The 25,884-nt window shown below is 31.9% G+C and overlaps 1 protein-coding gene across 4 annotated transcripts; it reads left to right on the forward strand.

Moving 5' to 3' along the window:
- The first annotated feature begins 7,414 nt into the window (after window positions 1-7,414).
- On the forward strand, window positions 7,415-24,722 carry LOC108345212 (suppressor of RPS4-RLD 1). 4 transcript variants are annotated; one of them, XM_052871876.1, is made up of 25 exons: window positions 7,424-7,564; window positions 7,628-7,816; window positions 7,919-8,028; window positions 8,894-9,549; window positions 9,655-9,699; window positions 9,815-9,916; window positions 9,997-10,077; window positions 10,526-10,592; window positions 12,105-12,205; window positions 12,307-12,414; window positions 13,030-13,100; window positions 13,193-13,249; window positions 13,903-14,011; window positions 14,085-14,165; window positions 14,607-14,693; window positions 16,066-16,272; window positions 16,956-17,284; window positions 18,704-18,799; window positions 22,361-22,447; window positions 22,550-22,649; window positions 23,445-23,536; window positions 23,621-23,659; window positions 23,737-23,827; window positions 24,099-24,196; window positions 24,297-24,722. In XM_052871876.1, exons 2-25 carry the CDS (start codon window positions 7,689-7,691, stop codon window positions 24,586-24,588), a joined length of 3,234 nt encoding a protein of 1,077 aa, XP_052727836.1. In that variant the 5' UTR covers window positions 7,424-7,564; window positions 7,628-7,688; the 3' UTR covers window positions 24,589-24,722. The 4 variants fall into 4 exon arrangements, with proteins under 4 accessions (XP_052727835.1, XP_052727836.1, XP_052727837.1 ...); XM_052871875.1 differs by having other exon boundaries at window positions 7,415-7,816; XM_052871877.1 differs by lacking the exon at window positions 7,628-7,816.
- Window positions 24,723-25,884: the final 1,162 nt, after the last annotated feature.

A 25,884-nucleotide genomic window follows, 5' to 3' on the forward strand; every position in this document is an offset into this window, starting at 1 on the left:
TTTCATCGCATAAGGTTTATAACTATTTCCTTAATTATGATAAAAGTGTTGATAGAAGGTTTGAAGGAAAAAATTTAAAATATCACCAAGTGCTTTTGCAACTCTTATACAAAAGAATTCTATATTATTTTAAAATTATAGATAATTGTGAATGTATGTATTTATGAGACAAATTTTAGATAATTAATTATTAAATATGATAATTTACTAAATTAATATTGTGTCTTGTATAACACCATCTTATATTCAATTCAATTCTTATATTTGAAATTAAGATTTAGTTCATTTTTTAGACGGAACAATGTTATAGCTCTTTAAAAAAACTAAATTAGTAATTCAACCTAACTATAACTTTATATATATATATATATATATATATATATATATATATATATATATATATATTTTAAACTCAGATTTCAACTATAAACTCATAAATATAACTCAAATTCTTCTAATTTATTCTTTTATCTCTTTCTTCATTGGCACCGAATCACACGACATTCCTCCATCTGCTCCCGTATAACGAATTATACGATCATCGCACATACACAAACACAAACACAAACAAATAGGGTGAGCTAACATGCAACCAATCATTTATAAAACATGTATAATTACTTTGATACACTCAACAAACCTCATATAATAATTATGTCAGACACCCTCATACCATCATACAACAATACCACAATAGATACTCATACCATCATACAACAATCACATCATAGATACTCATACCATCATACAACAATCACATCATAGATACTCATACCACAATACCATAATTACTAATAGACACTCATCCCACAATACCCAATAGACACTCATTTCCACAATACCCAATAGACACTTATTCCAATGATATGTTGATGAGCGGTCACGGGAGGTTATGCACTTGTGATGACTTCTACTTCTTCTTACAAATACACTTCCAAAATACTCCATACCATCCACAAGGTTAGTCCTCAACACTATGTCCAAAACTGGCACATAGACCATGACCTCTTGTCCTCCATACCATCCACAAGGTTAGTCCTCAACACTATGTTCAAAACCGGCACATAGACCAGAACCTCCTGCCCCTCTCACCACATAATTCATCCTTCTCTACTTGAGACTGGATGATTATCAGAGTATCAGGATAACCTCCAACATCGGGACCCTCAATATCAACATATACACAAATACCATATCATTACAAAATCTTTCCACGAGACTCATACCATGCTCACATTCCTCAACTCATATTATACCATTACGAAATCTCCCCATAATACTCATATCATGTTCAGATGCATAAATTCAAATCTAATATAATAAATTACAATCATCACAGAAATCATACAAAATGAATATATCACAAAATAAATTAACAATACTAAAATATCACCATAAATGGTCACCAGAGAAGAATAAAATGTTTGACGAATCAAACTCACCATAAACGCCAGTACATATGACTAGTCACAACTTACTGGATTTGACCAAGGCTGCTCTATGATCAGGGATGTACCAACTCCGGTTTTTAAGATTCTTCTATCCTACCATCACAATTATAATTCATAATTCCATATCTACCACAATAACATGAATTCATCAGAAATTTCCATTCCAACAAGATATATTGCACAATAATTTAACAGTACATAATATGTTCAATAGGATTTAAGTTAAAAACGTGTCGAGTAAACTTCCAAGAAAGAGAGGTGCGTCACAATGGACAACTTAAGTACCAAGTCTTTCCTTAGCCAAAGTGTTCCTTAACTAGTTTTTAACAAATTTCTTATTTACAGATTCAAAACAACAACATATAATATTAGCACAGAAATTCACTATAGATAGATATACCGTAAGCACCTATGTTTTTCATTAACAATATTCACACAGAATTTCAAGACATGAATAATAATAAAACAATACTAAATCATAATATAAAAGCTTAGAAAGGTTAGCTCCCCTACCTCTATTCCAGACTTCTCTTGCTCCGAATTTGTTTCCCCGAAAACCCTCTAGAGCCTCTACTCTTCTTGCAACTAAAAATTTCTTCTTAACTCTTTCTTCTCTGTTTCTCAAGGTTTCTCACTTGATTCTTCCTCTCTTTGTGCAAAATAGTCTCCCCTCTCATGGCTATTTATAGTCCAAAAATTTTACTATTCAACAATTTTTTAATATTATTTATTATTTTAATATTATTTTATTATATTAATATCTTAATAACCACTTACATAATGGATTCCTCAATAATGCCTTAAAACATGGAGTGCTTTATCCATTATCAATATTTTTTTTAACAAAAAGGTAGAAAAGAGTTTGAACCCATATTCTTGAAATCACCACAATTTTCTACCAATTAAGCTATCAAAATTTCTTATTTAGCTTTCCACATTTTATTTTTACATAAACTTATCATATTTTCCATTCACAAAGAAATTTATTACTACTAGTAATAAAATTGTTACTATTAAGGTAAATATTTTTCATGGGTCTTACAAAAATTTAAAAGTTACAAATTTATATATATATATATATATATATATATATATATATAAATTAATATCTAAAATATCTAAATTTATAAATTAATATCTAAATTAGTCACTATAGCGACTGATTATTTTTTATCTTTAAAATTGGTTACTATTTAAGGATTTTCTTGTAATGTAAGAAAATCTTTTATAAATTTTCAATAAATAGACATTTGTTGAAGGACTTCTAAAAAAGGAAAGTTAATTTCTAATTTCTTAAAAAGTACATTAACATTTCATATTGTCTTTGAATATCTTTCCTAAATGGAGCACGTGGATACATCACATTGGTAAGAACACGAGTCATCATTATCTTTTCTTTCCCATCCCTTACAACCTTGTTCATGTAGCTAATCTCTTTCTTACTTCTTATATCCTTCTTACATTCCCCACTCTCATTTTTTTTTATGTTCCTCAATCTTTTTATCTACTTTCATTTTCTTAAATACTTTCTTATTAATTTTCTCATTTTCACTCAATTATTTTTCCACACAACTCAATAGATTTTTCAATAAAAACAATATCTCTATAAACATCCTGCAAAATTTTCCTTCTTTCTAGAACCTTATGCTTTCAAAAAATTAGTTTTACTAGTTTACCTATCTAAATCTCATGGTTCTTCAATATTCTTTTGGTTGGTAGGAAAAGCTTGTAAGAACTAGGTCAAAATATCCTTTAATTCCTAAGTTTGTTCAAGCATGAAGGCATAACATTGTTATTATTGTTATGGTGCCTACCTTTTGATTGATTATGTTTCTTTTTCTCTAGTCTTGATTGCTTTTTCATCCATATTGATGACAATTTGAATATACAATAGGAAAAATATTTGTTAGCATATTTTCTTGCCTTCATTGGTTTCCCATATAATTCACTTCCCCTCCTTGAAAATTAGATAGTGGAGAAAATGACAATTTGGATGGTCATTGATCATTTTCGTTTTCAATCAGATTAAAAATAGTAGATTGTCTAATGTAGGAGTATATCATTCAATACGCAGTCTTTGATCATCTAATACATAAAAATTCAATAGAATTTATGTATATATAAGGTTAGTCGATCCAAAATTGTTTATCAATGAATTTATTTGCAATTTCAATAAAATTAGATTTCGAAAATGTTTATGGAAACTTAAATTAAAGTAAATGTTTTTTTTTTTGTAAATGATGCTAAAAGAATAAGAATCAAAACAATTAAAAAAAATATTGATTCTCGAATTCAGTTGAATTCTTCATTAATTTCTAAACAAAATTGAATTATAAATCAATTTGTTAAGTATTCAACACATATCCAATTAAAGAACAAGATAAAATTATTATCAAACATTCAAAAACAATTTTAAGAGAAAAATTATAATTCAAGAAGAACAAATTATACAAACAGAAAATAAATAACAAAACTGAATTGCACAAAAAGCTCATAATTTATTGTGAATTTGCAAGACATAAATTCATAAAGTTTAGCATTCTATGTGGAAGACAAAAGAAATTAGAGAAAGAAAATAAAAAAGTAGAGTGTAGCATGTAAAGTATCATGTCTCTTGGAATAATGACCTCTATTTATTAGGCCTTTGAATATAATCTCTGCAACTTTAAATAAACTAACGTTTGATTATGTAGAATTGATAATGTAAATTTTAACACAATCAATTATTCTTTAGCTTTTTATAACTTATTTAATCCTCGATTATATCTCATTCTGTGTTTATCACATTTAAATCATTTTAGGCCAATTATAACTTTAATTCCCATTTATGTGTGTATAATAAATGAACAGAAAACATCTTGGTTGACTAAGACAAAATGAAACCCAATGAAGCATAAAAAAATGGTAAGATTGGAAAGCTGAGAAATTGACATGGGATTGGAGGTCAATTTAACACAACATTATTTTAGTTTAGTTGGATGCCACTTTTGACACGTGTTACCATAACAAAGATTAACCTTTTCAAAACAATTTAAAGCTAAGACTAAATAGTAGTAAAATTATGATCATCGATCACCATCACACAAATCACACCTTATAATTTGTTGAAAGTAAGAACGAGGAGTTTACAATTTTTACAGTTATTTAGGCAAGAATGTGATCTGTTGTTGAAGAGTCTCTAATTGTTGACTCAAGATCTAATGTCGACATCAAAGTTATTCAAATAAAAATAAAAAACTCTTTATTTTATGAAATTGAGCCAAACTTAAACATGAACATTATTTAATACGTAAAAAAATATTTAACAACTTAGATTAAAATAATCATGTCCATTTATTTAATGTTTAATAACTAAAATATATCAAAGTTTGATATAGAAAAATATTCCAATTTTATCTCTAAGTTTAAAAATCACAACTATATTTAATTCAAAATTTTATTACTCTAATTACTTTTTGTTTTATTGTTTCTCGTAATTTTCTTTTCAAACACAATATTAGATGGAAAACATATTTTTAATTTATTAAAGTATAAGTATTAAGTAAATTATCTAATACAAGATTATATATATATATATATAAAATTAGTGAAAGATGATGTGAATATTATTATATTTATTCTCAGATAAGCATATCTTTATCTTATTTAATGTGGATACTTTTGTGAGTTCTTGCTGGTTTTTATAAAGGTTACCCTTACCATATAATTACATGTGTATTTAAATATAGGTAACATGATGCAAGATTTTATAGTAAATTTAAGTAAACATAAGTAAAGTATTATAGTATTAAACCCACTTTGCAGTGCACATTTTATCTATAATTATATGTATAAATAAATAAATAATAATTTAGCTATGCAAATAATTATTTTATATAATTTATATTTTAAAATGCTTATATTAAAAAAATATCTTTTCAATACTTTTAGTTATGACTTCTATTATAAGAACTTATAAATGATATTTTAATATTTTTATCTTATATTTGAGATATTTAATAATAAGTTGTAAATTTTAACTATTTGGTTTTTAAATTAAGAAAAAAAAAACATAAAATGGTAGTTGGGAGTGAACAAGATTCATAAATTAAATTAAACTAACCTTTAAAAGTGGTTAAAAAAATTAAACTGTAAAAAAGTTTAACCATAAGTGTATTTTGTAAGCTAGTTAGAAAAACTATCATAAAAACTATTTACTAAAGCCAATAAAGTTATCAAATAAAATAAAAACAGTTTGAAATTGAAAATAATTGTTTTTTATACTAACAAAAATATGTAGAGGCTAATGTATGAAGCCAGAAATTTTAGCATTGATAAATTTCAAATAGATAAAAATATACAAATTCTATAATTAAGTTATAAATATTTATTACTTATTTAATAATTTTTTTAATCTCTTTATAATTTAATTTTTTTCCAAAATTCTTTTTAAAATAAAAGTATATTTAAGAAGGAAGTTGATATACCAATATAATGAGAGGTAAATAAAGCCAAGAGAAAGATAAATTGATGAAATTCTTAATAAGGACAAGTGAGTTATTTCTTATTATGAATTCAACTAATTTTTTATTGAATTACTTTGTCTCTTGTTAAGGGAAGTTATTGTTGGCGTAAGATTTTATATATTAAATTATCATAACTCTATTTAGAGATTTAGAAAATATATAAAAAATATTTTTCTAATAAACATCCTATTATCAACTAAGAGGAATTAAGTATGATACATATTTCATTTTGAGTTTAAATTAAATATATGAAATGTGCAAAATTGAAGTGTGGGTTGAAATATGATTTTATAATGATTGAGTAAAATTATTGGATGATATATTAAATTATTGAAACAAGGTAGATATTTCAGGAGTATTTCACACAATATAAATGATGTAAGAATAATTGGTATGAACTAGTGAACTATGAGTTTTTGAATTGATAATGTCCCAGTAGTAAATTACATATTCAAATGGCAAGTCCTAGTTCCAAAGCTTGTTTAAGTACCAAAATGAATGTTTAAAAAGTAGGTCTCTTAAGCTATGTCTTGAGCTTTGAAGGGGAAAAATTGATGTTATGATTTTTTATTTATAGAAAAAGTGTTGCTTAGCTATAAGAGGTAGCCCAAATGTTTGAATGACAATAATATATAAAATTTTGAAATGTGTTAAAATATATAATTACTTAATAATACTCAAAAAATAATATGATTGATCAAATATTGATAAAATCATGTGTTTAATGTTTTGAAATTTGTTGAATTAATATAATAAATAATATTACTCCAACATGATTGTTTGAATAATAATTGAACATAAGAGAAAAACAATGTTATCTTTCTCATCTAAAACTAGTATCACTTAAATAATGTGAGATTGTTTAAGTAAGATTTTTTCTTTTATTATAAGAAAGTAAATTAGCTAAATTGAAAAAGACTCATTTAGACTTGACAATGCAAAAATGTTCGTATTTTATACTTTGTATAGTTTTTAAATGAGTTATCATATAATTAGTCTTTTAGTTTTTATACTTTCATTATATTTTATTTAATTAAATTTTGATTATTATATTATTTTTTATTTTTTTTGCATTAATATATATATATATATATATATATATATATATATATTGCATTTGATATATATTTTTTAATACATATGTTTATTTTTATGTTGATTTAGTTAAGTTTAAGATATTATTTAAGACACTTAAAAGAATTTAATTTCATCATCTATTGTGATACATAGTATAAAGAATTTGGATAACTTGAAAGTTGAAAAAAACAAAATAAATATAGAACTTAGAAAACAATCACTCCACAATTATCTGGAAGAAAATAAAATAGATAAAAGAAGTATAATAATTTTACAAACATCATCAAGTAAATAAAATAAAATGTGTAAAAAAAATTATATTTTGGATAAAAGTATATATATATATATATATATATTAATTATTTTGGGTAAAATAAATATAGTGGAGGCTGGGGGAGGAATACTGAACAGAAAAGCTTTGGCACAGCTGCAATTCATACTTTGTGCGGTGCACGTGATGGTCGTTCATTCGAAGCACCGTTACTCTTAAAGGATTCGCCTCCTTCCTCTCAATTAACCCAATTTTTTCAGGTCTGCACTCTTCATTCTTCAACCATCATCATCATCTTATTTATTTCATCACTGCATTTCCAGCCCCAATTTCCTCCCCAAACTCCGCACCACTGATCCGTGCACGTCACGTTCCCCATTCACCATGGCTCCTCCTGTTTCCTCCTCTGAGCGCGTGGACTTGGCCAGGCTCTGCGCCTCCAAGGACTGGTCCAAGGCCATTCGAATCCTTGATTCCCTCATTTCTCACTCCGCCACAGTCCAAGACCTATGGTTTCTGTTTCGTTTCCCTTTTTATCTCATTCATTTATCATTTCCTTTTGCATGTCTAAGTCTATTTGTGACGTCCGATCTTGTTCCGATTCTTGGTTTCAGCAACCGCGCCTTCTGTTACAGCAAATTGGAGCTTCACAAGCACGTCATCAAGGATTGCGATAGAGCACTTCAGCTTGACCCCTCGCTACTTCGAGCTTACATTCTCAAAGGTTTTCTTATCTTCTTTTCAAATTTGATCCCTCCCTCTATCTAGGTTTTTTCTCTGTTTTATTTTATGTAATTAAATTTATGCTCTTATCTATCTTAATTGCGAGATATTTGCAATTGGTATTCCAACTAGTTAGGTTTGTGTAGAATGTTACCCATTTGGTGATTTTTCCATGTGTATTTTGCCTTGGAATTTTACTATGCCGACTTTTTGATTTCTTCTGACTAGTTCGCCCTGGCTTTTTCAAATATGCCATTTATTGTGATTAATTAAACAGGCGTATAGGATGTTGTTTGTTATATGTCAAGATGATGTGCTTTGTACAGAAGGGACAATATACAGTTTATATATAATTTTAGAAAATTGATGTGTTTGTGCATGTATTACTGAATGTTATGCATGTTGGCATGTTGTAAAGAGGTCACAGTGTACAGCTTCTGCATAATTTGAGAAAGTTTTTCTTTTTATGTGGATATTATTACTGACATTTATGCCTGTTGGTGCATTTCATAAAAACAATAATATAGAACTTTTGTTTAACTGAAGAAAATTGACTAGATTATGTGTGTATTGGAGGTGTGTCCAAAAGAACTGATTAGTTTAATAATTGATTATATACTGAAATCAATGTAGTCAAGAGAAAAGACAATTTTGCTACAATGATGAATGGGGTTGGTTGTTACATGATGATCATGTTGGAATTGTTCTATAGTGGATTTGATCATGCTGTTTATGATCATGTTGGAGTTGTTATATAATGGATCATGCCATTCTTTTACTTCATGGTAATGTTTGAGTAAAATATTCTCATGCTCAAATATGTTTTATATTTTTTTAACTTAGGGCTGTTTTATTTGCTTGTCTAGGTTCTGCACTCTGTGTGTTGGGAAGGAAAGAAAATGCTCTATTGGTGTGGGAGCAGGGCTATGAACATGCTCTGCATCAGTCTGCTGACTTGAAACAGATGCTAGAACTTGAAGAGCTTATAACAACAGCAAGACAAGAAAACAATGCACTGTGTGAAAGTGAAACACACGGGCAATTCATGCTGCAAACCAAATCCAGTTCTCCAATTGATGGGAACTCAAGTGAAGCTTTTAAGATCCAGGATACGTTGGGCACTATGGCTGAATTATGCAACAATGCTACTAGTGATAGATCTGAGATATGTCTGAAGTCTGCTGATAGTTTCAACTTAAAAAGTGAATCACATGATGAAGATAGAGAGTGTAATAAATGCGATGGCCAAGTGAATGGAAGCCCTGATGTTCTTGATACACTTAGTTATAATTCTGAATCATGTAATGACTCTAGTGATGCTTCAGAATCAAGTGAAAAAGTATCTACCAAAAGTGGTGACTCAGTTAATGTCACTGAAATTTTTAGAAACCCAATTAGTAAGTTTATGTTTTCTGATGAAAGAAAAGGTGAAGCAAGGAAAAATAAGAAGTTTTGCGTTGCTCGGATTTCAAATACAAATTCCATCAGTGTAGATTTTCGACTCTCAAGGGGTATAGCAGAGGTTTGTTTTCATGCTTGTAATTGAATAAAGCAAATTACATGACAGTTTCTGTGCTGTTGTATTTATTTGTTTACATGAAGGATTGATATTATGACTCTTTTTCAGGTTAATGAAGGAAAATATGCAAATGCAATATCCATTTTTGACCAGGTGAAACTTTTTCCTTAGTAGTGATTCTCTTGGTTTCATCTTTTCATGCCTTTTCTATCTCTTTCTTTCCTATTAAATGACATACTGTAGCTTTGCACACCTATCATTTATGCAGATACTGAAAAAGGACCCTGCTTATCCTGAGGCACTAATAGGAAGAGGTACTGCATATGCATTCCAGAGGGAACTTGATGCTGCTATAGTTGATTTTACAAAGGTACTGAAATAAACACTGTCTAGAAACTGCATATAGAGATATGATATTTCTTCTTTAAATAAGAAGTTCACATGTATTAGGCTATACAATTCAATCCATCGGCTGGTGAGGCATGGAAAAGGAGAGGTCAGGCCAGGGCAGCCTTGGGAGAGTTTGTTGAGGTGAGAATGCAACACTTTCTTTTAACTTAGTAGCTGACTAACATGTTGAATATGTGAAGGGTTGGGGAGCCTCGTGCATCGGGCAACCCTCTTGTTATATAATTTATGAAATTATCAGTTCGTAATACTCTTTGAACATTACCATCTACAGCTGTAGGCTTTGAGTTGAATACTCAACACTTGATTATTTTGGTGGTAAAGCTAAACTGTGGTTATTAAGGAGTGTTCTTGAATATTTCAAGATTCAATGTTATTATGTATGACGTATAAGATCTTATGTGATATTGTATAAAATGTCTCAGATGTGAAAATATTGCAAATGAAAAATAAATAAATAAAAGATGTTATTGTGTAGATATTACAATTCTTTGCATTTCCATTCCTTGCACAAGTATGAACCTGTACATGTGACAATTGCTATTTTCCTTCTCTCTTTATATGATATCAGGCTATTGAAGACTTGACCAAGGCGTTAGAGTTTGAACCTGATACAGCAGATATTCTACATGAAAGAGGTAGCTTGTCTTTAAGTAATTTGTTGTTTGGATGGCTGATTTCTGCGGGACTTGAATAATTAGGCATGCCTCTATGTTGCTCTCGTAATATCGAGAAGTTCAGACAGAAATTGGAGTAGTTTTTGCAGCATGGCTGTTGTTCTTACCCTTAATAAATCTTGTGCATGACTGCTGTTTTCACCCTTAACAAATCTTGTGCAAGCATACGTTTCCATTTTTTCAAAAGCAGTTAAAGAGTTAACATTTGGAATTACTAGGTATATTTACATTTCCATTTCCATTACTGGATCCATGAGTTCGTGGATAACATTATATTAACTAGGGATATGAGAGAACAACAAATCCTTTGTTGGTGCTTGACCAAAGAACTTGATGCGGACCCTAGGAAAAGGATCTTCATATTCCACAAGAAGCATACCAGTTTTGCTGACACAGCAAGACAACCTGTAAACCTGTGTGTAACCCTGTAGATCCAATCCTAAACCTTTTATCAACACCTTGTCAGAAGGTTCATACCACCAGACCATATGTTGCCTAATTAGTCAATGTACATAGAACTTAGGAGACCCTCATTTGCTGGCTAGTCACAGAATTCCACAGCAAAGGGGACTCGAAGAAGAGGATTTTTGTAAAAACAAATGGGAATATGGCACTAGAAGCCTACATGCAAGCCAACTGAGCAAGGTCAATTGTTGACAAAAGGTCAACTACAACTGGCTATTGCACTTTTCTGGAAGGAAATCTTGTAAATTTGAGGAAGTAAAATTAAAAGTGTCGTGGCAGTTTTGGTGCTGAAGCTGAACTTTCTGCTATGCCTAAAGGGGTGCGTGAATTACTTAGGCTTAATATTATTTTAGAAGACTTGATGATTTAAGTGGGACAAATCTATGAAGCTTTAATATGAAAAAAATCAACAATCGGCATTGCACATAGCCCGGTTCAACATGATTGAACCAAGAACATTGAAGTGTATAGGTATTTCATGAATGAGACTCTTCAAAGTGGGTTGATATTTACTAAAGAGGTGTCCGCCCCCGGAAACTTACAGTTTTCTCACTAATGGATGGAAGCTTCCTAAATAAAGTATAAAATGTAATATAGTTATTGAAATAAATTAAATGAGAGTAGTATAATAGTAATAACAAAATTCAGATATCATACACCTTGTCTTTAAAAATCGTGTATATGTCTAGTATTTGTGTATGATATAAATTATGTCTATTGTTTACTAGACTTCACAGCAGTGTCCATCCTGCTATCCCACTTTAGCGGTTTTAGGCTTGGCCACTGTGTGCTGCTATCCAAGATTGAATACTTAACATAAAAATAGGCTATAGTTTTGAAAATCTCTAACAAATCAAGATATTATAACATTAAAATAGGGAGATATTTTGTTTCTGAAACTATTGTTTGAACTTCTGTATATATTCTACAAAATTGATTGATGAAATAATCTAGTGAATCCTCAATTTTTAGACTAATTAACACATCTTTACATGATTTTCAATGCAGGAATTGTAAATTTCAAATTTAAAGAGTTTGATGCAGCTGTTGAAGACCTTTCAGCTTGTGTGAAGCTAGATAAGGATAATACATCTGCCTACACATACTTGGTAAGCCTTATGTGTTAATGCTTGAATCCTCATTGATTTGACATTATTTGTATGGAAGGTCTTTTCAATTCAGTATTTCACTGAACAAATTGAGTTAACAGGGTTTAGCATTATCTTCAATTGGCGAATATAAGAAAGCTGAGGAAGCTCATCTTAAGTCACTTCAACTCGACAAAAATTTCCTTGAAGCATGGGCTCATCTGACTCAGGTGTATATTCAATGGTGCCCATACTGATAGTTTGATCATATTAAAGAAATGACTGTATTGTATACTTCCAATGTGTTTTAGTTGTATGCTAGAGTCTGTATGTTATCTGTACTTATATCCAGCTTCACTACTTTCATCCGTGTTATTTTTGTCAACCTGTAGTGTAATCCAATCTACTTATTCAACTTGCTTGATGTATCCATTTTATATCAGATCAGTTCTTATCTACATTTTTTAAATTCAATTACAGGCTTAATCATCTGGTAGGCCGCACTTTTCAATAGCTTTTTATATATATAGGCTTAAAATATATTCTGTTAGATGATTTTATATGCTAATTCGGTCTGAAATATGACAGTTTTTACCAAAGATCAGCAGTAATAGGCTAGTAGCTTTGGTCTTAGTATGTATTTAACTATTTTATCGAAGATCTGGCTGCCATATGTAAATATCTTAGTATGTATTTAACTATTTTATCAAATATCTGGCTGTCATATGTAAATATCTATTAAGCATGATGCATCTTTTCTTCCTAATTATCAGTTATTAGCTTTAAGCTATTCTGTTAGATGATGTTAATTGTAGTGTTGTTCTGAATGTGTGGTTTTTGTGCAGTTCTATCAAGATTTAGCAATGCCAACCAAAGCTCAGGAATGTCTAAGTAATATGCTACAAATTGATGTGAGGTAATTGTCATGAATTATTTCTGTTGTCATTTAATGTACTCTGTGCCTATTCTCTTTACTCGAAGCTGAATGCTTTTACATATTGATGTTAGGTTTGCAAGAGCTTACCATTTGCGTGGCCTTCTATTCCATGCAATGGGTGAACACAGGTATTTCTTCTGCCTTGCTGCTCTGATCAATTGAAGAAGTTGAATATTTATTTAAAGTGGCTGCGTTTACTTTCATAAATCTTTAGGATTTGGTCCCTAAACGCTAGTATAAGATGTATTGGCAATCTCTGACAATTAAGGAGACATATTTGGGTGGTAGAAATACTGGTTTAGGTACCAAGGAGGGATCATGCAGGAACTTGGATTACTTACTGTTGTTAATAACGACTCTAGTACTTGAAAGGAATCTTATAAGAAGGTTCATTTTGTATATTTTGTAAATTTAGGTTAGAATTTGAGAAGGAGCACTTTGAGGAAGATTTGTGGTGATTGTGATATTCCTATAGTTGCAAACTAATATTATATAATCGTCTTCTCCCTATTACTAAATTCTTATTCCAAAACTTTGTGGATAGCCACTGCTATTATTGTCTGCAAATCTAGGATTCTAGAGTGATAAATTGTATATGAATTATTGGATGCTTGGTATACTGTCAAAAGTATAAAATTTGTTGGGTTTGGATATGAAATGGCACCTAATGTTCATGTAAGTTGCTTTCAATGTTTCACTCCAATTATTGGTGTTAAATTTTGTGGTTTGGTACTCTGTTCTCTTACTTGATTATACTTTAACTTGAGTTTGGATGTGACAGGAAGGCTATCAAGGATTTGACAATGGGGTTGAGCATTGATGGCAGCAATGTCGAATGTTTGTATTTACGAGGTTCCTGCTACCATGCTGTTGGACAATTCAAAGAAGCTGTATGAATTCTCTTAATTTAAATTTTGGATGCATTGTTCGTTTGTCACACTACAATGTTTTTTAACTGCTCAGGTCAAGGATTATGATGCTGCGTTGGATTTGGAACTGGATTCAATGGACAAGTTTGTGCTCCAGTGCCTTGCCTTTTATCAGGTTTGTTTTATTAATTATAACTCATCTGTTTTTTGTTCTCCCTCTTAATCCTATTTTACTGATAAAATAAGAACATACATAATTTTCCTTCTGTGCTATAAGATCTACTAACATTTCATAGCAAACATTAATTTAGAGCAGGAGAGATAGTCATAGTAAACGGGAGAAAGAGAGATATTATAAGCTCAACATTATAAAAATGCTAGCATGTTAATTTGAAAATGTGGATTTCTGTTGGCATGTTTTGAAATAGGTCTGTTCCCTTCTGCTTTAGTTCCTTGTGTCACTTTGTTATGACATACTAGTAGATCTTGCCCTTCCTTGATTCAGCTCCATACGGCATTGGGGCTCTGTGAATTGACATGGTATTTATTAAGTTCCATTCATTAATTAAGAACCTAGTTCAATGGTGTGGCTGAATATTTTATATTCTTATTGCAGAAAGAGATTGCGCTGTACACAGCCTCAAAATTTAATAGTGATTTTTGCTGGTTTGATATTGATGGGGACATTGATGCACTTTTTAAGGTAAATTTTATGAAGACAATTCTACTTTCCTTGGTATTCTAATCTTTCTTCATTCAAAGGCGTCTTGATTTGAAAACCCTATTAATCTGATTATGGTCATGTGTGTAGAGTAGGCCACTTACCTGAAAAACAGGAAGAATAAGAGAAAATATAAGTTTTTCCATAAGCATGCCTATCGGAATTTTAGTGTGGATAAAAGAATGTATAGCTCCTAGAATTTGAGCTTAGGCCCCAACTCAATCTCCAAAACCTGTTTGTAAGGTTAGGACCATAGTTCCATAATTTTCCGTACAATGTGGTAAATAAATTTCTCCAAAACCAATATTGGTACCTATGCATAGTCTGTATGTTTCGGTAAATAAATATTATCACCAATATCTTTTTTTCATTTGGTAAAAATTATAAATTGCTTACATATTGTAGATATTACTATAGATATGTTATTCTGTTGGCCTTTAATAATTTATACTACTATTTTATGTTGCTAACCTTTAAGAGTGACATTATTTAATTCTGTTGACTAATAATTGATATTGTTTTTTAAGCTGACCTTTAACATTTTAAAACTATTTACTGCATTTTTATCAAGAAAAATGGTGCACAACTGGACAACACTATCCTCCAACTACTAGTCTGCAACTTCAGTAAAATAAAAAATAAATTCAGTTTTCTTCTTAACCCCATTAATATCTTTTCTTTGGTTTGCCTCTAACCACTGCTTTGCCTTACATTCCACAATCCCTTACTGCTCACAATCATTTCCATTCTTACATTCTTCATCTTCCATTGTTGTATAACACTTTTCACTGCCAAAGTGAATGTCTTTCCCATTGTTCACATTCCATTGTTGTATTAAGGCATACCAGTTTGTAAATGAACCATGAATTGGTACACAAACAAATTTACAGTTTTCTACGCTTTGAACAAATTATGTGACATTGTCATATCAACCAAACTTTATGATCTCATTTAGATTGTCTCTCTAGTCAATGTGGGACTAGACTACCACCCGAGGTTTAAATTAAAGGATGACTTCAATTAAGGTGGCTTTCCAACATTTTCCTTCACAGCTAGCATGACAACTTTGATACCATTTAAATGAGTTCAATATTTAACTCAATATTACAAAACTAACTTACAAGATAAGGATTGTCGAGCTTTATAAGCTATATTAAAGTGACATATCTACTTGATGTGGGACTAAACCTCCGACCTTGAGATTCTGAGGCAGTCTAGGGGTGATTGCAATCAGGCAAGTTACCAACAAAAACAACTAGGTTTTCAACCACAATGTGCTTATCCATGTTAAAGCATGCGTTGAGGTTCCATTTTCTATGATCAGTATTCTTATCTTCAATTTTCTTGTATTCAGGAATACTGGTGCAAGAAATTGCACCCAAAGAATGTATGTGAAAAAGTTTTTAGGCAACCTCCTTTACGCGAGTCTTTAAGAAAGGGAAAGCTTAAAAAGCAAGAGTTTACCATTACCAAGCAGAGGGCTGCTCTTCTACTTGCTTCAGATTCCATTGGCATGAAAATCCAGTATGCTTGTCCGGGATTTCTTCCTAATACACGTCAGGTAAAGCTATTTCTTCTTCCATGTACCTTATCGAGCTGTGATCATTTTCCTGTTTTTTTAAGAATTCCCTTAGCTGTTGGGGTGCACTTTAATTCTGACAGTTTTTCATGTGCAATAGTGTACTTGTACCTTTCTTTGCTCTGAGACCTAGAAAAAGATTTTGTTGCATCCAAAAAATTTGATAACTCTTGTTCATATATTGTAGAATCAAATTGCAAGAGTTGGAAACATGGTATACTATTTCCATTTACTTCCTGTTGTCTAATATAAGGGGTTCTATTTCATTTATTTAGAGACAAAGAAATAATAGGGCATAACGATTGAATAAGATTAAAAAGTCCGTAAGTTAAGGAATTTCAGTTTTCTGATTTTACACTGCAACTAACTTTAAACAAATCAAACTTCCTTTCTTGAAATTTTCTACCGAATAGAACTTTTTATTTTAGTTGTATTTCCCGTAGTAAGAACATGCAGTTTTTTGTAGAATCATATAATTTATGTTAGCTTTAATTAGTTTAAAATCATGGATATGTGCAAGTGTCATATATTTTTCCTTTATAATTTTCATACATTCATTTTAAAGTGATATGCATCCACTGAACATTTGTGGTTTTTTGCTCATTTTTGTTGATAATATCATCTTATTAACCTTTCTAAATCTGTGTATTAATATTTCCTAATAGCATCGTATGGCTGGACTTGCTGCCATTGAAATTGCACAAAAGGTCTCCAAAGCTTGGCGTTCCCTGCGTGCTGAATGGAAATACTCAAATAAAGGAAACTCAAAGAATGGGAAAAGGGCCAGGAGAAGGGAAAGAATTAACATGACCAGTCAAAATAGAGGAGGTGCTGGTTGTAGTACAAGCAGTACCTCATTAACATCTTCAAATGGAATTGTAGATGAAAGATCATCCAGCCGAAAATTGTCATGGCACGATGTTTACTCATTAGCTGTTAGGTGGAGACAGATTTCTGAGCCTTGTGACCCTGTTGTATGGGTGAACAAGTTAAGGTATCCCTTCTTTGTGCTAACTATTTTATTAGCGTACATTAATATAATTGCTGCTGATTTTTTAAATACTGTAGTCCTAGAGGAATGACTAAACTATCATCTTTTAAGGCCAACTAACTTTACAGAAATTCTATATATTTTCAAACTTCCACCCTAATTGTAAGTTAATACTGCTAATGTAAAATTGTAAATATTTGTAAGGTCATGTTCATATTTTAAACCCAACTCCACAGACTTGAGGTAGTATTCTTACATCACATGTTTTAATTGTAGACAACTCCTGCTCCCATATAAAATTAATAGCAAAAAATTGAAAAAAAGACTATAACATGACTGGGGAAGGAAGAGAAGGAGGGTGTAAATTTACGGTAAACCAAATTAATCTCAGACATAAGTTAACAAAATTTTATGCATACTAGATTGCCGGTAATTCTTAACCTTTACTGATTTTAGTCTGAAATGGGTAAAGTGAAAGTGTGGAGTTCCTCCTCTTACAGGATAACGAACCATAACCTCTTTGATACTAAGCAGTGGACATGTCTCCCTACCTCAAAGTGAGGATGATTTTTATAAAAGAATTTGGTTATCTGGACTTTTTGTTTGTCCTTTTTATGTCTTTGTTACATTTTGTGCATGTTTGTTAAGTTCTTTTTTGCAATGATTTTTGTAGTTATTATTTATTGAGGTTTTAGATTTGGTTGACTTAAGATTTTGAGAGAATTTTTACATGATTTTATCTCACTTATGTATGTATTATATGTTTGAAGGGAAGAATACAGATACAAAAAGAGAGGATAGGGTACAATTTTGACCCTTCTAGATACATTAAAATACAACTTTATAAAAGTCTTGAAGCTGGAGCATACAAATTGTGTACCCCAAAGGATTTGGTTAAAATGTCTGGAAGTAGACCAGTGTAATTGATGAATTCAATACAAATCTCCTAAGACAAAAACTACTCTCAAACAAAGTGATAATCAATCTTTATATGCTTAGTTCTTTTAGGAAACACAAAATTGGAGACAAAATGAAGGACGATGAAGGACTGCTTGATTATTACAATACAATTTCATTTGTTGTGTTTCACCGAATTTTAACTGCTGCAAGAGTTGTTTAATCCACACAAGTTCACAAGTAATTAACTCCATAACTATATATTCAACTTTTGCATTAGATGAAGCAAAAATATTTTGTTCTTACTCTGTCAAGAAATAAGATTTCCACAATTAAATACACAATCCAGTGGTAGATGCCTATCTATGGGACATCTTGCTGATCGACATAATAATATCCAGAAACTTGGATGATTTCCTTATCCTTATCTTGTCAGTAATCATTGTCACACTGTCTCTGTCTCTCGTTTAGTGTCACTGTTGCTCATGATCTGTGTTGTTTGGTTGTGCGTTTCTGTCGCCCAAGGTTGCTATCACCCATCATCATCGTTGGTCGCTGTCATGTTGGTGGTTTGTTTTATGGATCTTCCTCCGTTGCCTTCCTACTGCGGTGGCTGGTAAGGTGAGGGCCTTAGAATATGATTGAGTCTGGGTTTCTGCTGACCATTTGGGCCTCAAAGACAGGTTTTGGATGCCAAATTTTAGACACTTTTTGTTAGTTTTCTTGTAAGAAACCTAGATACTATTTCAAAATAAATAATCACAACAGATATATGAATCCTCATTGTGAGGAAGCAATTTTATTGAATGAAAATACACTGAAAGCAATCAACAACATCCAAGGGAAAACATTCCCTTCCACAGGACAACCCCCGTTCAGAAATAAAACACTCAACAATCAGAACTAGAACACCTCCCCTCCTTAAAAGGCAAAAACTGCCTAACTACTAATTAAAACTTCCCTTAACTGCTATTGTTTAAGCTCTTCGTAACTACCCCTAACCACTTCATACTAACTTTTATGTTTTATTTTTGCCAAAGGCTTAATTGTTTATTTTGTCCTCAGTTTTGCTAAAGTGTGTCAATTAGGTCCAACCTTTGAAAAGAGTGTCAAATGCATCCAGTAAATTTTGCGTTAACAAAGTCTCTTTCGTTAAATAAAAACAAACGGAGTTAATTATGTGCTGACATGGCAAAAAAGTCAAACTTTTTTTCTCTCTCCTCTGCTTCTCTATGTCCATATGTTTCTCTCTCTTCTCTCTCATTCACCAGAAACTGAAAAACGAAAATAATTATTTCATCTCTAAAAAGAATTACAACAAAAAAATTTTGCAAAACTGGAAAGATTCTATTAGATTTCCATCTCCATTATTTCTGTCCAAAAATTCCTCTTCACCATCACCATTCCAACTCCCCTCCAACATCATACACAACCAATCTTCATCTTCATCATCACAACTTCGTATTCCATTTTCCATTTCTCCTCTATTATTCTCCATGGGCATCAATCATCATTGTCTTTTTCACCATGATTTTTCACAAACACAGACAAAAACATAATCATAGTCCAGCTTCTCAGTCCCATCACTAGAAAACACAGTGCTCATATCACTTTCTTGCATTCCCAACCAAGAGGACATCCCATTCACCTCAAAATCAGCCAAAACTTGACAATCGTTTCCACTCAACCGAAACCTTGACCTCTAATACATTACTATTATTGACAATGTTAACAGCCTCTTCATCACCCAAACATTGGTTTTTAATGCTAGAAAACCCATCCCCATTAACATCAACCCCACCCCCACCGCACCCTTCCTCACTTCTCAAACCCCAACATCTTCCCCAACCTCCTTCGCTTGCTTTGAACCTCAACCACGCTTCCACTTTCTTGCACAGGAGATAAACCCGGTGCTATGATGTCGCTTTCATCTGTGCCCATTTGGAAAAGATCAAATTTTTCTCGCAAAAATCAACCTACTCTGTAAAAAAGAACACCAAAAGACATGTTAATATGATCAGAGAGTAAAATCACACAGAGGGCAAACATAAGAGTGCCAATGGCTAGTGGCCACCTCCAATCGCTGTTGAAATAGCAGTGGTGCTGTAGAGGGGAAAAATGTCAGTGACATGGTGGAGGACTGGCGTAGTCGCGTCTAAAGTCCCGAGCGGCGTAGTGTTGTCTTCGGTGGAGGCTACACGTGGATCCCAATTTGGGGCTTAGTAGAAGAAAAATGGAATGGTGTCGTCGGCAACGGGCTCGGCGCAACAATGGACGCAGTCGATGGAAGCTAGTGCGGTTGCCGGAGGCGATTCAACCGGTAGTGCTTTTGGTGAAGGGTATGGCTCACATATTGGGAGAAGGAGAAAGGGGGCATGCGTGCTTGATGAGGAAGAAGAAGCCTCATTGCGAAGAAGGCAACGTGAGAGGAGAATGTCGCCGAAGGCTTGTCTGGCCACGAGCTGGTGACAAATCAAGGGGAAACTATGAGCAATTTTTTTAGTTGCAAACACCTGTTTCAATCTATTTCGTTTCCAAATCCCAATTGCAAGCCTTGTTTACGGTTGTCATCAATTCTTGGAGTTCTTGAGGTAAAGTTGAAATCGAAAATTGCTTAAGCACTAATCAAATAAACTTTTTATTAAGAACTTATTTAAGAAGAAAATAAGTGCCACGGGACAAGCATGACTGAAAATCAAGTTTCTTTTACTAAGCATGAATTTATGTTGATCCTTCAACATCTTCCTTTTCTAAATGATCATTGTAACTTTGGACTAGGAACCAAGGTTCCACATAGGAAGCCATGATAGATAGTTTTTGGCATTGTGCTTCTCCATATTATTAGTTAAGAGTTTTAGAAACAGAAAGAACGGGACCTGGAGATACCATAGAACTCAAACTAAGAAGAAGAAAGCAAGACCACAGTGTAAAGAGACCTAGACAGAGGTGAAAAAGGGGGGCTCCCATCTACAGAAGAGAAAAATAGGACCTGGAATAGATCGGAAAACCCCCAACAATACCTAGGTGGTGGTGTGATGGTGTTCCGACAAACAGCTGGTGCATGGACTGCATTTGCAAAAGGGAGCAGTGTGGAGGGGTGTGTGAGCACACATGGGCTCACAATGGACCAGCGACCACAGTTGAAATAATGGTAGCCAGCCATTGGCAGACGACAGATTGTTGTGAAGAAACACAGTGGGTGAATACAAACTTTGATGGGACTAAAGCGCATTTGTTCTTACTCCGGTACCAACTTAAGATTTTGTGAGAAATTCTTGGTGAGAGTACATCTCACTAATGTATGTATTATAAATATTTAGAAGTACATATATAAAATAGAGAGAATAGGGTACAACCATGACCCTTCGAGATACATAAAAAAATAGTTCTATAGAAGCTGAACAACAGAGGTAAAATATTATTTTAACAGTTTGAGAGATAGATAGATAGATGCCATGGAATTTTTGTTTGCTCTAAGCTTATGTTTTTTGCTTAGACTTTTACAAAAACTGGGTCATTTTATTATTCCATTAAGGACCGTAAAAAAGAGATAGAAATGCCCTTACCTTTAAAACTTATATTTCTAAAGTTTTACTCTAAATGAATTTTGAGTGGAATTAGAGTGTCTAATGTATATTCAGCCTTCATATCACTTTAAACTTTAAGTACTTTCACTTGTGGAAATGCTTTCCTAAGATTGATTTTACATGTATTCAAATTTTGCAATCTAAGAGGTCATGTTCTTTTATTATGAAGTATATACTTCCCTTTATTTGTAACAGTAAGCTCAGAATTATATTGGTCTAGGTTGGATAAAGGCAAAACATTGCCAGCCGAATCACACTATGATGTAGAATTTAGGTGGTAAGAGAAAGGAATAGAAAGACAGAAAGAAAGAAGTTGAAAGAGAAAAAGGACAGAATAGAGAGGATACAGAGAAACAAGGATCAGAGAAACTGTGCAGGCACTTGATTATCATTTCAGTCTGTATACATTTTTCCTAAAATACAACAGTTCTGTATTTATAGGAAGCTACCAAACCGCTATGAAATAACAGTCCTTTTCTTATTTATTTTGACATATCACTCTATTGGTTAATGTGCTTGGTTTTCCCTCGGATTATTATTTCAGAGTTGGACTTCAAACTTGTGTTGGATTTGAATTTTTTGTTTTGCACTGCAGTGACGAGTTTGCTGCTGGATTTGGTTCTCACACGCCCATGATTCTTGGGCAAGCCAAAGTTGTCCGTTACTTCCCCAATTATGAAAGGTGAAACCTTTCTCCCGTTTTTTGATTTATTCGTGGGAAAGAGGCTTGGTTGTGTTTGTAGTAGGCTAACTTTGAAAATGGTTATTGCTTTTAATGTTACAGAACATTAGAAATTGCAAAGACTGTGATTAAAGAGAGAACATATGTCCGAAGCAAAACAGATAAGATCATTCATCTTTCCGAAGCTGGGAAATTAGAAGAGGTCAGTTGTTGATTGTTGATTTAAATATGTTGCACCTCTTTCCTTTAACATTGCTTACTATGCAATAGGCCTCCTCATTGACTTTTAGCCCCACAAGGTGTAGCTTTGGAAATATTGTAGTTTTGTTGATGTCAGAAGTAGGCCTCTTATTCGCTTATTTGGATCGGTGGTATACTGAAGTTACTTGTGGGATATGCATGATTTATTCTTTATATATTACATTCTCATTGGACCCGGTTTTTTCATGCACTCAGCCACATATAGCAATCAAAGTACTATAGCTCACAGAAACCATCCTTATCATTAGATAGGTTGAATGTCTACCTTAGAAAATTGAAATTCCCAAGTTGCATGATACACTGTTTCTTATGCATCAAGTGAGATGGACACAGGGCTGATTGGCGAGCTTTTCCGGAAGTTCCTTATAGGAGAGATAAATAAAGGAAAATTGAATTAGCTTCTCCATAAGCTAAAGTTAACACATGCATAAACTAATTTATTGAAACTCCAATATAGTTCCTCTAATTTTTTATTTAGCTTGTGGAGAAGTTAAATTATTCGAAGGATTTTGGAGAAACTCGTTTAAACAGGTCCATAAATATCCCTTTTATAAATATAATTAATGCTCAACGATCTTATTTTCCTCTTTCAGATTTTGGACAAAGAAATGCTTCTAGATTATTCTTTCTTTCGTTTAAATGATATCAAACTTTACTAGCTGATGTTACTTGTTTTTCTCTTTATAATGTTACGTAGTCTATCCTTTTCTGAAACACTTCAATGTTTGATATGCAGATTATGCATGCAAAATCATGCTCTGATCTTTACAGAGTTGTTGGTGAGGATTTTTGGTTGGCTACCTGGTGCAACAGTACTGCAGTTGAAGGGTATGTGTTCACAGTGGTAACACTGTTGTGCGGAAACAATTTCTTTGACATTTATTTACATTTTGGATGTTATTGTTTTTTCAGGAAGCAGCTTGAAGGGACTAGGATAACCGTTGTAAAAATGTAAGCTTGATTCAGAAGCTTGTAAAATTTTAATTTTAACGCTTCGAGTTTATTTGGAAACTGAACATGTTTTGCAGGGGGGAGCACGGTTTCGACTTTGCAATCAGAACACCTAGTACACCTGCTAGATGGGAAGATTTTGACGAAGAAATGGCAGTGGCATGGGATGTATGTTCCTCATACCAAACACAACTTTTAGTGTATTAATTATCTGACAGTGGTATATATAATGTTTTTTTTTCTGACATCCTTACCAATGATCTCATCCCCATAAGTATCATTCAATCATCATTAATATTTCGTTAACCATTTTCAGCTTTAGAAGTTAGCCAACATATATTTCATTGTTGTCAAGTTTCGTCTGAAAATATGTATTTATATATGGATCAACTTATTAGATGAAATTATAATATTTACCTTGTTCTCATCTTGGCGTCAGACTATCTGCAAAGCTTACTGTGGTGAAAATTACGGGTCTACTGATTTCGACATGCTTGAAAACGTGCGAGATGCAATTTTAAGAATGACATATTACTGGTATGTTTTTTCTTTCTTTTTTTTCAAAATGGGTAATTTATCTTCTGATTTTTCTGCAGTTGAAAATCGTTTCTTTTAATATGATTGAACTGCTTTTCAGGTATAACTTCATGCCACTGTCTAGGGGATCTGCTGCAGTTGGATTTATCGTTATGCTGGGCTTGTTACTTGCTGCGAACATGGAGTTCACGGGAAGCATCCCACAGGGTTTACAGGTTGATTGGGAAGCCATTCTGAACTTAGATCCAAACTCGTTTGTGGATTCGGTTAAAACGTGGCTGTACCCATCTCTGAAGGTGACAACCTCATGGAAAGATTATCATGATGTTGCGTCAACGTTTGCAACAACAGGGTCGGTTATCTCTGCTTTGAGCTTTTCTTCTGATGATTGAACTCCTGTAATTATGATGTCCATGAGAGTTAATTGCATATTAACTTTGACGTATTAGTTACATTGTAATCATATGTTAAAGATTATACAATAAAGTTATCATGTCATTGGATGAAAAATAACCTCTTCTCACTATTTGTTTTCCTCTCACTGACTGCTTCAATAGAAAGTGATAAAAGGCAAATGCTTTATGTTTGTATTTTACTTTTTATATTTTTTCGCAATGTCAATGGTCTTATCATAATCATTTACATCCGTTTATTATTTTCTCCACCCTTCTATTTAGTTCCAGTTTTATCTACACTATGCCCGTAATGGCTTAAGGTTAGGTTTACGGCCATGATTGAGATATTCTGTCTTTGGAGGTATTTTATTGTTTAGTGCGCAGAAGAAACAAAGCAGTTTGGTCGGATAAGGCGCATGAATCCAACTTTATTGCAAAAGATCTGTCCATTTTGCAAGAGGTCTTAAAATAATATTTATAAAGGAATATTTTATGATTAATATCGCCAACTTGATTTATCCTTTTCATGAACTGATAATCATGCCTTGAATTTTTTTCAAGTTTCACACTGCTTTGATAACATAATTTATTCTGTCCATTTCATTTATACAATAAAAGACAGCAAATATCGTGAGCATAATTCCATATATCACTGTATAGCTAAATTAAGTTTTTGGCTTAATTATTTTTTAAGTTTTTTTTATAAATTTAGGTATTTTCAGTTAAGAATTTATTATTATTTATTTTTTTGTTTAATGAATATTAAAACTTTTATATTTTTTTGAGTTAATGTTATTTAATATTTTTGTTAATTGAATTATGTGATTATTATTAGATTTCATAATTATTTTATGTGTCTTCATGCAGTAAAAAATTTATGTTTTTGTTGTTAATATAAAATGATATTATGATTGTCATTGAAATATAACAAGGTTGTTCTTAGATTACTTTCTTAATTATCATATAAAATTACTAATGAATTGTTTCTATCACCATTATTAATGTGATTATTTATCTAATATATTTTACTTGTTGTTTTATATTAATCGCAATACTATTTTGTATTAACAATAAAATTTTATATTTTTTAACATATAAAAATGATTTAGCAAAATGATGGATAAGATAACAAATGTTATTCAGTTATAAAAAACGGTAAGCAAAAAAAAACTTAGTTAAAAAATATAAAAACTTTAAGTATTTATTAGACAATAAAATTTAATTAAAAACATCTAAATTTATAAGAGACTTAATTAACCTATATTTTTGTATTCATTTCTTTTATATATAGCA

This window comes from Vigna angularis, chromosome 1 (assembly GCF_016808095.1).
Source record: "Vigna angularis cultivar LongXiaoDou No.4 chromosome 1, ASM1680809v1, whole genome shotgun sequence".
Taxonomy (NCBI): Eukaryota; Viridiplantae; Streptophyta; class Magnoliopsida; order Fabales; family Fabaceae; genus Vigna; species Vigna angularis.